The following is an 11,835-nucleotide window of genomic DNA, read 5'->3' as shown; positions in this document are numbered from 1 at the left end:
TCGGTCCAGAAGACAGAACCGCCCGCTCTTGGGAATTGAGCCAAGGAATTCCTCAGCGGCCCGTCCGCCCCCACTCCCAGCCCTGCCTGGACTTTGACCTGTGGACGAGTGGGTGTTTTCAGCTTGTGCTACAGTGCACTTCTTATCCCCTTCTCGGATCCTCCCGTGAACATTGCTGCAGAGACGGGGGAGGGGGTAGGACTCTCGGCTTGGTTCACTTGGGGGGCGCCAATGAGACCCCCTCCCACCCAGGCTTGCCAAAGGGCAGAGCTGGGGCCCTTGGCCTTGCGCCACGCTTAGAGGTAGAAGCGCAATGAAATGAGGAAGCCCATTCCAACGGCCAGGCCCTGTCTTGCACAATGGCCTTCACGTGGCCGCCTCCCTCCAGTGCGGCTACCAGAGGCCCACTTGTCTGAGTCACCTCCTGGAAGAGAGCCCCCATAGTCCCACCTGGGCAGCCTCACTTCTCAAGAAGGAGCAACCCCCACCCCCCCCCCCCACCCCCCGCACGGCCCCCATGAGCGAGCCCCTTCCTGTCCCTGGAAGAGCCTGTTCTGGAAGTTTCACACACGTGGATTCACACTCCGTGTGGCGTCTCGTGACGGGTTCCCTCCCTGAGCGTCGTGTGTTCCGGGTCCGTCCGTGGGGCGGCGGGGGTGGGCGCCTCGCTCCTGCTCTGCTCATGGCCAAGTAATGTTCCCATGCGTGGTGGACACAGTGTGTTTACCTGTTCATATATTGATGGAATTTGGTTGTTTTGAACTTTTGCCTTTGTAACGCTGTACAAATGTTTGTATGGGCATACATTTTCATTTTTTAAATTAAAAAAAATTTTTTTTTCTTTAATTTACATCCAAATTAGCATATAGCGCAACAATGATTTCCAGGAGTAGATTCCTTAATGTCCCTTTCCCATTTAGCCCATGCCCCCTCCCACAGCCCCTCCAGCAAGCCTCTGTTTGTTCCCCATATTTAGGAGTCTCTTCTGTTTTGTCCCCCTCCCTCTTTTCGTACATTTTCATTTCTCCTTCGTATGCACCTAGGAGTGGAATTGCCGGGTCAGATGCTAAGCCTCGTTTAACCTCGTGAGCAGCTGCCGGACTGTTTTCCATCCACTCCATTTTATATCCCCACCCAGGAGCGTATGGATGGCGGCCAGAGTTCTGGACTCAGCCTCGGCCATGTGATACAGCATGGCGAGAGGTGCGAAGGAGCAGCTTGCCACTCTGTGTCTCTGTGTCCTGGCGCTGAGGGCACAGTCACTGGACTCTGAATCATCAGAATGATGCTCAGGCCTTGGCAGCCTCTCTGGGGTCCTGAGGCCCACCTGGCCCTGTGAGCCCTTTCTCCTGTCTCTTCTGTGCCCTGTGGAACAGCAAGATTGCCTAACATCTACACACCCACTACTGTATTCACCTGCCACCCATGCCTGGGCCCTCTTGGGGTACTATCCGGGCCACCTTTCCTTGGAGCCGGCCTCCCCCCGCCCCCAGGTTCCAACAGTCCTGCCTTCTCCCCTTGCCAGATCTGCCTTCACGCCAGCAACCTAGACAGATGCCTTTTCTCCCATCTTAAAACCGCTCCTAGCTCCCTCTCCTTCCACCCTTGGCCCCCCTCCCCTTGGCATTCGCGTCCACATCTCCAACTCCTTTCCTCTCATCCATCCCACCCTGGCCAGGCCCCCTCCTGATCTGCCCTCCTTGGGGTCACCAAGCTCCCGTCCAATCTTCACATCTGCTCAGACTCAAACTGCCGTTTCGTGGCCGTGATGGTTGGTCTCTCCCTCCTCCTCCTCCAGACGCTTTCTTCACCTGGTTCCAGGGCACCTGGCAACCTCCTACCGCCCTTTATTCTACCAAGGAGCACTCATGTAACACTGCTGGTGCCAGGCACTGCCATCATTAATCAAGCGCCCTGAGAAGCGGGTGCTGTTTTTGTCCCTGTTCTACGAGGCAGGGGGAAGGGAGACATTTAGGTACAAAATTGCTAAGGGATGTGCCTCGGTTCACACAGCCAGGACTGGAGGCCAGGCCACTGCTTCAGGATCTGTGCCCCGCTCTGTGCCCTTCCGCTGCTTCTTCCCTCTCCTCGGCCTCCACATCTTGGCAAGGCTCCAGTCCTGGTCTCGGATCTGTTCGGTGACCGCGCCCAGCCTCCGATCTCCATTGACTCCCACAAGTCTGCTGCACCCCCCCCCCCCCCCCCCCCCCCCCCCCCCCCACTTCCCCGCCCCCCCCCCCCCCCCCGCCTCCCAACCTTGGACTTTGCCCTGGATTCCACTCATATCCCAAGGTCTCCTTGATCTCTCTCCTTGGGCCGCAAGGAGATCATTTCTTCTTTCTTTTCTTTCTTTTTTCTTTATTCTTATTTTTTAAGTAATCTCTATGCCCAATGTGGAGCGTGAACTTCTCCTCCACCAACTGAGCCAGCCAGGTGCCCCCAGAGCCCCTTTCTTTCTTTTTTTAAATTTTTAAATTATTCAATTTATTTTTGGGAGACAGAGAGAGACAGAGCATGAACAGGGGAGGGGCAGAGAGAGGGAGACACAGAATCTGAAGCAGGTTCCGGGCTCCGAGCTGTCAGCACAGAGCCCGACATGGGGCCCGAACCCACAAACCGCAAGATCATGACCTGAGCTGAAGTCACACGCTCAACCGACTGGGCCACTCTCAGTGGCGCCCCTCCAGAGCCCCTTTCTAATCTGTCACCCACACCTGTCTCTCCCTGGCCTGTTGGCCCCAGTCAGGGCTGCCCTGTTCTCCCTCCTCCCTCTCTGTCTCTCTCTTCTCCGTGTCCCGTCCATCTGCAAATCTGTGGGCTCCACCTTCAGAATACCAGGACTCTGCCCACTGCTCTGCCCAGGTCATCCTCTCCACCCCTCCTTGGTCTCCCTGCTCAAACACTGAGAGTGACTGACAAAGTTAACCCAAGCTTTTCAACCCAAGCAACAAGGCCTCCCAGGGTTTGCCTCACTGCACTCTTTAACCTCCTGTCCTCCTCTCCCCCCACAGGCCTCCTTGCTGCCAACTCACCAGGCAAAGTGCGGCCTCAGGGCCTTTGCACACGCTGTACCTTTTGATAGACCTTTCTATAGACATTCCCACAGCTTCCTCCTTCTATTTGGGCTTTTGCCAGAGTCTCTCTCGCTCCTTGCCTTCCCTGACCTCCTCCCCATTTGACACTGAAAGTCTCCCACGTTGCTTAGCGTGGTCTACCTTTTCTTCCATAGCATTGTCACCTTGTAACATTATCGTCTGTTGTGCTCACCGTTTCTGTCCTGTGTCTCCCTGGAATGTCTGCCTCTGTGAACGTATCGCCCAATGAGAAGCTCCTGATGCGTCTCCAATGGGGCGAGCGCTGAGCTGGGGGCAGGGGTGGATGCGCAGTGGGGGTTGCGGGGAGACACAGGTGGGAGCACCTCATGAGCCCAGGAGCTATGCCAGGCTCCTCCCAAGCACAGCCGTCCCTTCAGACTCTCACCTAACCCTCTAAAACGGGGACACTTTATTTCCATTGCACAGAAGGGAACACCAAGGCTCATGGGCATTAAGTTGGACGCGGCCCGCAGCACCTGGATGCATATTTACAAAGGGCCTACAAAGTTGCCCGGCCCTCTCTGGGAAGCGAGGAGACCGCTGCCTCCGTCCGGCCTCAGTTTCCCCTCCCGTAGCTCGCCTCCGCCTCCCACGATTCTAAATCTAACGCAGAGACCAGCGTTGAGCGGAAACCACAACTCCCGAGAGGCCCTGCGGCCAAGGCCACGCGAGAACTGCCGAGGCGAGAGTGGGCGGTTCCGTTCGCACGCCTCTCGCGCAACCAACCGCCGCTCTCAGAAGGCCCGGGCTGCCCTTGGCGCTGCCGCTCCCGAAGTTGTCTGGATTCAGGCGTTCGCTGTCGACAGCCCTCCACGAGACGGACTGGGGGCTTGACAGTGGCTCGGCGCAGGCGCAGTCGGTGAGGGTACTGCCGGGCTGGGGCGCGTTGACGCGGAGCGGCGGCGGCCATGGACGACGAGGAGGAGACGTACCGGCTGTGGAAGATCCGCAAGACCATCATGCAGGTGAGCCTGCTCGGCTAACGCGGCGAGGTCGGACCAGGGCGAGGTCCCTGCGGCACGCAGCGGGGCCGGGGCGCGTGGAGGACGGAGGGGCCGACGGCCTGTGGCCGAGCCGGGAGTCCGGCGGTCCCGGGGCGGGGCGGGGGGTGGGGGTGGGGAGGAGGGGGTCTCCCTCGAGCTGGAGAGAGACGGCGGACCCCTGTTCTCCCATTTGGGCCTGTTCCTGGAAGGCTTGGGCTCTAGCCCGGGTGCCTGACAGAATCCCAGAATCGGGGCTTGGGGGGAGCCCTGCTGGTCAGTGAGGGCGTCTGACTGATGTTTCTGTTCGGCGGCTACTTCACGGCCTCGGCCGCCACCTTTGAGCTCCTCGCGTTGTTCGGGACAACTATCAGCAACAGTCCGGCTGAGCGTTCGCTGCAAGGCTTAGCCGCCCGGTGGGAGGGGACCCGTGCGATCCCAGGCCTGGGAGAAATCCCGCCGGAACTAAGCCCAGGCGGCCGCATTCAGCCTCTTCTTACCGCTTTGCAAAGCTGCTCTAAGGCAGGGACCAGAGCAGCCGTGCCCAGGGGCTGCGCTGGGGGCCCTGCAGGCTCTGGAGGGACAATCAGGCCAGGGGGCTCATGGAGAAAAGGGGTGGGCACAGGGCCGGGTAGCAGCTCTGACCTTCCCTCTCTCCGTCTGGATCCTCTTCACCCACTGGAGGAGCCCTGGCCAGCCCAGCAGTGCCCCTCCCACCCAGACCCCAGGGCCATAGCTCTGCCCCACCGCTTCCCGGTCACGGCCTGTCCCCGAGGCTCAGGATAAGGTGACAGTTGCGTGTGTGGCAGCTGGTTGTCTGGAGCAGCGCAGGGGCTCTCTTGGGGCGTGCCCTGGTCTGTGTCCCCACCTGCCCATTTCCGTCTGACGTCTACACGCACCTGTCGCATCAGGCCCCCAAACCCCGTGTCCTTCTCTGCAGTGGCCTCATCTGGCCCGAGCGCTTCCCGCCAGCTCTCTCTGCCCTGAGGTCACTGGGCTAGCTCTCTCTCTCTCTCTCTCTGCAGCTCTGCCATGACCGTGGCTACCTGGTGACCCAGGATGAGCTGGACCAGACACTGGAAGAGTTCAAGGCCCAGTTTGGGGACAAGCCGAGTGAAGGGCGGCCACGGCGCACAGACCTCACGGTGCTGGTGGCCCACAACGACGACCCCACTGACCAGATGTTTGTCTTCTTTCCAGGTGAGGGCCTTGCTGGTCCTTGGCTGTGTGTGTCCTGGGGGTCACGGTCCTAGTAGAGCCATCCGAGGGCCTGCTCGGGGTCACATGGTCGCAGCTGCATGCTGTGTGACCAGTGTCTACACTGACCCTTTTTACTCTTCCCAGCCTGGAAAGAGAGCACACACCCCCCCCCGCCCCCCCCCCCCCCCCCCCCCCCCGCCCTTTCGCTGCAGACGATGACATTGATCTCTGACTTCTCTGAGCACTTTTTCCAGCTTCCTTCTCCTCGATCCCCTTCCCCAGTTTTTCTTCCTTGGCTGTGTTCTCCACCAGGACCGTCACAGGCCTCCCAGGGGGGCTCCCGGACCCCTCATGACCTGAGACTCGCCTGTGTCCTCTCTGGCCACCCCCCCCCCCCCCATCAGCCCAGCCTCCAGTCTCCAAGCCTCCCGTTCCCTGCAGCCCCTTCCTGTGCTGCTGGAGGGTTCTGGCCCCGTCCTGGGCCCTGTCCATGCCCCTCACCGAGCTCGGGTGCCACCTCTTCCAGGTCGAGCGAAGAGCCCACCGAGGGGTGTCCCGGGCCCCCTGTGTCCCTCTGTCTTAGCACCTGCTCACTGAGGCAGCCCGACTCTGAGGCCCATAAGGGTCGGGAGGCTGTGCTGTGGGGTGAGCACTTGGGGGCCCAGCCCACTGCCTGGAATCAAGGGGGGTGGCACACGTTTACAGAATGGACCCAGCTGGTGCTTTTACAGGAAGCGTCCCCGTGTGTGAGGCGTGCTTATTGGAGGCATTGGTGCTTAGCCGCCTGCGTCCCTGTGGCGCTGTCTCAGCCTCCCGAGAGTGGGGGCGTCCGTGTTCTCCCGTGGGCCATAGCTCAGGACTGGGGTTCCTGCCGTGTTAGTCCACACAGCACCCCCGACCTGGCGGCTTGAGCGTCTGCGACCGCTCCGCTCCCAGCGCCGGAGGCACGAAGTCTGACGCCAGGTATCAGCAGGGCTGGCGGTCTGCCGCCTTCGCCCTGTGTCCTCACACGGCCGCTTGCTCTTTGCGTTTCTGTCTTCGTGTCCTAGAAGGACAGCAGTCGGTTGGATTCGGGTCTGCCCCGATGACCTCGCGTAAATTTAGCGTCGTTTCCAAATGCAGTCGCGTTCGAGGTATTGGGGGTTGGGACTCTAACGTAAGGGCTTTGGGGGGGACACGACTCAGCCCACGATACTGCCCGTCGGTGGAGCGAGGGTCTCAGGAGGGTGCCGTGACGGAGCAGCGGGCAGGGGCCTGGCCGGGAGCCCCGCGTGGGTCCTGGCACCAGGGGCTGCCCGTCTGCTGGGCTCCCGGAGTCCAGAGGTCCCATCGTGCCAGGCTCTGGGCCTGTGCGCCGTGGTGACCTGGCACCCCACCGGCAGTGCAGGGACGGGAGGTAGTCTCCGTGGTGGGACCTCGGGCTCCCGTAGACTAGACGAAGCGCTTGATGTGGGCGTTCCCAAACCCTGGCACCACTGAGGCCCCGGACCACATGTGTCCCAGATCCTACTTCCAGGAAGGGGTCCAGTAAGTCCGGGCTGCCAGGCACCTTTCAGCTCCCCAGGTGACGTGGAGGCGGCCAGCCCCCTGGTCCGGGAGCCAGCAGCCAGGTTCCTGTCGTGCATGTGGGGAAGCTGAGGCCTCAGAGAGAAGGGGCCGTTCCGGAGTGGCACAGGGGCCCCTCGGCACAGCAGAGCTAGCGCCCGGGTGCCCGAGAGGGCGAGGGAGCCGGGCCCGCACGGCGAGAGGGGCCCCGGCAGTGCAGACCGCCGTGCGTTCTGTCCGCAGAGGAGCCCAAGGTCGGCATCAAGACGATCAAGGTGTACTGCCAGCGGATGCAGGAAGAGAACATCACCCGCGCCCTCATCGTGGTGCAGCAGGGCATGACCCCCTCCGCCAAGCAGGTGGGTGGGGGCCCCGCCCAGGTGCTGAGCCCCGCTGCCTCTCATTCGGCCCTGAGCACCTCGCTTCCCTTCCTGCCACAGCTCCTCACGGGGCCCTTCGCCCATCCCGAGGGGACCCCCGGGGACTGGGATCTGAGAAGGAGCGGTTGTCCCTCGCTGAGGGGCAGGGCCAGAGTGGCAGGGCGGTCGGCGCCCCGTCTGTGACGGGACGGGACAGAGGACCAGTAAGCACTCTCGTCCTGTGCTTGGGGGCTGCAGGACACTCCCAGCCCCATCGGCTCGAGGACGAGCCCCGGGAGCGTTTTGTCAGATGGAAACACGCGAGCATCACCTGGTTGTCACCGTGACACCGGGCCGAGGCCCCTGTTGGGTGGGCGGGCTCTCCCTGCGGAGGAGCCCGGCTGCCTGGTGGTGGGTTTTGGTGAATTGCAACGCTTGGCGGTTTATTGGGGTGTGAAAGCAAACCCTCTCTGGCTTCCCGCCCCCGCCAGCCTCCAGGGAGCCAACGGTGGGGTGGTCCTGGCTCTTGGCTGTGCCTGAGGGCGGTCTCTTTTCCAGTCGCTGGTTGACATGGCCCCCAAGTACGTCCTGGAGCAGTTTTTGCAACAGGAGCTGCTCATCAACATCACAGAGCATGAGGTGGGGGCCTCAGGTGGGGGCGGCGGGGAATGGGCCCTCCTCCCCAGCGGGGGCTAGCGAGGGACGAAGGGAGGCTGGGAAGGCAGTGCTGGGCCCCACGGTCCCTCACCCGCTGGGGGATGGCAGAGATGTGGGCGTTTGCCTGACAGTAGGAAGACAGTGGGGACGCGTCCCCGGGGCTGGATGCTCCCGCTTTGCGGAGAGCCGGTCTGGTGATGGAAGTAAGGCAGGGGTCCCTGAGTGTGGTCCCGGACGGGCCGCGGCAACATCACCCAGGAACATAACCAGGAATGCAGGTCCCCAGGCCTGCTTGGCCTGCACAGTCAGGAAGCCCCGGGGGGTGGGGGCGGGACCCCAGGGCTGGTCTGCAGGAGGCGCAGTCTGGGGACCCCCGTCCGCACGTGGAGCCGGGAGCAGGATGGGGCTGCGCCAGGACATCTGTAAACCCCGGCCCCTCTGGTTAACGTGGCGCGACAAGGCAGCTGGCCAGGGCCCGCCCCGCACCCCTTCTCTGTGTGGGGAATCAGCGGGGCCTGTCCTCAGCTCCTCCTCTTGGCAGCTGGTCCCGGAGCACGTCGTCATGACCAAGGAGGAGGTGACCGAGCTCCTGGCCCGGTAGTATCCTTTCGGCCCCCTCCCCTGGGCCCCCGCACCCCAGTCACCCCCACCCCCGTCAGCTGAGCCTGGCTTTTTCCCTGACTGAGCTGCTCAGTAAACTCCGAGAGAACCAGCTGCCCAGGATCCAGGCCGGAGACCCGGTGGCCCGCTACTTTGGGATAAAGCGGGGGCAGGTGAGGACTCGCCCCCCCCCCCCCCCCCCGGGGCCCCCCCAAGGGCAGGGGGGGGGGCCCCCCCCCCCCCCCCCCCGTCACCCAGGGCCCCCCCACCCCAGATCCGGGGTGGGCTGTGACTTCAGCCTGTGGGGAGGCCCCAGCCCCTGTTCTGCTTTGGCACCTGCGCAGGTGGTGAAGATCATCCGGCCCAGCGAGACCGCGGGCAGGTACATCACCTACCGGCTGGTGCAGTAGCCGCCCTGCTCGCAGGTGAGATGGCGCCTCTCGGGGGTGCTGAGCGGGAGGGCCTGTCCGTCTCCGGCCCGGGAGGGAGTGCATCGTTCCCACCCACCGGGTTGTGGCCGGAGAGCCCCTTCTCCCCGCTGCCCACGGTCCTTCGTGTGTCATCCACTTGTCGCCGGGCTTGGAGGCAGCTGGCTCAGGCTCGCAGGACCGACTAACACGCCTTCGTCCTTCCTCTCGTCCAGCGGCCCGGAGTCCCTCACCCAGGCTGAGGGCGGCAGCCGGCCTGCCCTGTGGGAACAGTCACCCCAGGAACCTCCTCACTGCTGCTTCTCCACACCCCTGGGCTGAAGGTCTGTGTGTGGCCTCACCTGGACCCCGCATGAGGGCGCCTCCGGAGGGAACGGGACGGCGCAGGGAGGCCCTCCGGTGCCCGGTGACAAACTGCAGTCCTGGGTCCAAGTCTGGCCCCCAGCGCCTTGCTGTCGCCGTGTCCTATAGGGTGGCCCCGGGGACATCTGTGAGCCGCGTCCGTGGCGGCAGAGAGCCAGTCGCTACTTGCTGCCGGGTGTTTTTAAGAATTAGAAGTATTGGAGTCAATAAAGCGGCCTGTCTGGAAGGCAGAACGACCGGTTTGCGACGAGTGGCCTTGCTCGAGGCTGTAGGCCCTAGGCCCCACCGGGGGGACTCAGCCCCCTTGTTCTGTGGCGCCTGCTGCCCCGGAGGGTGGCCGTCCTCTCTCGTCCCTGTACCGAGCCTGCGGGGGGGGTGGACGGCGGGCATCGGGCCCTGTCCACGTGCGCGAGGCAGGCAGCGCTGCCGTGTTGCTTCGACTTGGTTTCCTGCTGCTTTTCTCGCGCAGAAGTTTGCAGTGAGATCACCCAGCTTCCTCCCGTTACCGTCTGATTTCAGGAAGTCTTCCCCCGGTTTGCTTTTCTTTCTGTTTTAGTAACTGCTTTATCGGGATATAACTTTTGTGCCACACAAGCCGCCCATTCGCGGCACACCGTTCAGTGGGTTTTAGTGTTGTCACTGTTAGAACTTGTCACCCCAGGGGAAACCCCGTCCCCATCACCACTCATTCCTCCCCACCACCACCCCGGCCCCCACGAGCCCCCTTCCCGTCCGTCGATGAGCCTGTTCTGGACATTTCACGCACATGGATTCACACCTCGCGTGGCCTCTCGTGTCTGGTTCCCTCCCTGAGCATCGTGTGTTCGGGGACCGACCGTGGGGCGGCGGGGTTGGGCGCCTCACTCCTTCTCGCGGTCGAGGGATGTGCGCGTGCGCTGTGGACGTGTGTATCCATTTGCTTGCCATTGGACAGCGAGTTCTTCCACGTTTTGGCAGTTACGGATAATGTTGCTGTGGGCCTTCACCACAAGTTTCGCGTGGACGTGTGTTTTCATTTTTCTCGGGCGTGTATTTGGGAGTAGAATTGCCGGGTCGCCTGGAGGCTGGTTGCCCGTTGGAGGAACCGCCCGGCGGTCAGCACCGCAGCCGCCCCACGTCTCGTCCGCACACCCCTGCCCTCTGCGGCTCTCCTGGCGGGGCGGGCTGCGTCCTCGCCGTCGCCCGGGCTGCTTTTCCCTGACGCCTGGCCACGCTGAGCAGCGTTTGTGTGCCTACTGGCCACTTCAGCGTCATCTTTGGAGGGAGGTCTGTTCAGAGCCTTCGTCCGTGGCGGGATCGGGCTGGCTGGCTGTCTGTCCGACCAGGCTGCAGGTGCTGTCGGTTCCCGTGTGCAGGTGTGTGATATATGCTTAACACGCACAAGTCCCTGGTCAGTTACACAGTTTGCGAGAGCTTTTTCCGTTTTTTGTTTTTGCAAACGTCTGTTCCTAACGTTGGTGTGTTTACACGTGGCCTTGACTTCTGGGATTTGCTCCTGGGCTTGGTATGACTTAGGGATGTATCTTTTCTCCCTGGGACAGATGGTGCTCTTGATACTGTGAATGCCTAGCGGATCCTTACTGCCCGAATTGCCACACTCCTCTGGATTCCCAGGTGGACATGGGTCTGTTTCCAGCTCCTCTTGTCTGTGGATCAATCCTGGTTTTCCAAGTGACAGCTTTGTAGCATGTCTAACGGTGGTACACGTCTCCCCTGCCCCTGCAAACGTACGTACATTGTTTGCCAAAGGAAGCCAGACACAGAAGGTCACGTCCAAGTGACTCCACTCACGGGGGGTCTCTAGAGGAGTCCCGTCCACAAAGACAGTAGGTGGTGGGAGTGGGGGGTGTGGTGAGGGGCGGGGAGTCAGTGCTTCATGGGGACAGAGTCTCAGTTTCGGGAGATGGAAAGTTCTAGAGACGGATGGAGGGGGTGGCTGCATGACTGTGAGTGTGCTTGCCGCCCGTGAGCTGTGCACTTAGATGTGGTACGTATTCCGTATATTTTAACCACAGTAAAAAAAAAAACAGAAAACGACTTGGTTATTGTGTCCTTCCCCCCACAGTGGGGTTTTGTGTATTGTTTCGGTTTATTGATACTTAGTTTGTGTGTTTTGTTTTGGGGGGGGGGGCATAGCTAGTTACTGAGGGGTAGGTGACAGGGTGTCACTGGTTGCACCTGAAATTAACGTGACTCTTGGCTGTTCTTGAACATGGACTTCGTACAAGAACAGGGGTGCCTGGGGGGCTCCGTTGGTTAAGTGTCCGACTCTTGATTTCGGCTCAGGTCACAGTCTCACGGTCCCGGGAGAATCGGGCTCTGCGCCGTGGGATTCTGTTTCTCTCTGTTTGCCCCTCCCCTTCTCATGCCGCGCTTTCTCAAAATAAATGAACTTAAAACGAATATGTAAAAAATCCTTTTGCTTTTGGTTGAGTTTGCTTGGTCTCTGAACCCAGGTGCAAACCTCTGGCTCATCTGCACACGAAGGACTTTGAACAACTTTGAAGCTCCGTTCGAAGTCGGCAGAGTTTCGGGCGTAGAGGCCACGGACGTTCCTGTCATTCTGGTGCAGGGGGTTTTTTGTTGCCTCAACCTCCATGCCCTCCTT

The 11,835-nt window shown here is 61.4% G+C and overlaps 1 protein-coding gene across 1 annotated transcript; it reads left to right on the top strand.

Moving 5' to 3' along the window:
• Positions 1–3,970: 3,970 nt before the first annotated feature.
• On the top strand, positions 3,971–9,463 carry POLR2E (RNA polymerase II, I and III subunit E). Its single transcript, XM_049639486.1, has 8 exons — positions 3,971–4,060; positions 5,101–5,275; positions 7,064–7,179; positions 7,738–7,818; positions 8,378–8,436; positions 8,531–8,609; positions 8,781–8,861; positions 9,080–9,463. The coding sequence occupies exons 1-7, from the start codon at positions 4,004–4,006 to the stop codon at positions 8,844–8,846; spliced, it is 633 nt and encodes a 210-aa protein (XP_049495443.1). The 5' UTR covers positions 3,971–4,003; the 3' UTR covers positions 8,847–8,861; positions 9,080–9,463.
• Positions 9,464–11,835: the final 2,372 nt, after the last annotated feature.

The sequence above is a fragment of the Panthera uncia genome, chromosome A2 (genome assembly GCF_023721935.1).
Source record: "Panthera uncia isolate 11264 chromosome A2, Puncia_PCG_1.0, whole genome shotgun sequence".
Lineage (NCBI taxonomy): Eukaryota > Metazoa > Chordata > Mammalia > Carnivora > Felidae > Panthera > Panthera uncia.
Note: the sequence above shows the minus strand (reverse complement) of the source record. Positions and strands in the feature narration are given on the sequence as shown.

What these genes read in the sequence shown, in the direction of transcription:
- POLR2E (XM_049639486.1), top strand. Translation starts at nt 4,004, where the DNA reads ATGGACGACGAGGAGGAGACGTACCGGCTGTGGAAGATCCGCAAGACC. An exon ending in TCCGCAAGACCATCATGCAG is followed by an intron (nt 4,061 to 5,100) that starts GTGAGCCTGCTC and finishes CTCTCTCTGCAG; the next exon opens with CTCTGCCATGACCGTGGCTA. An exon ending in GATGTTTGTCTTCTTTCCAG is followed by an intron (nt 5,276 to 7,063) that starts GTGAGGGCCTTG and finishes TTCTGTCCGCAG; the next exon opens with AGGAGCCCAAGGTCGGCATC.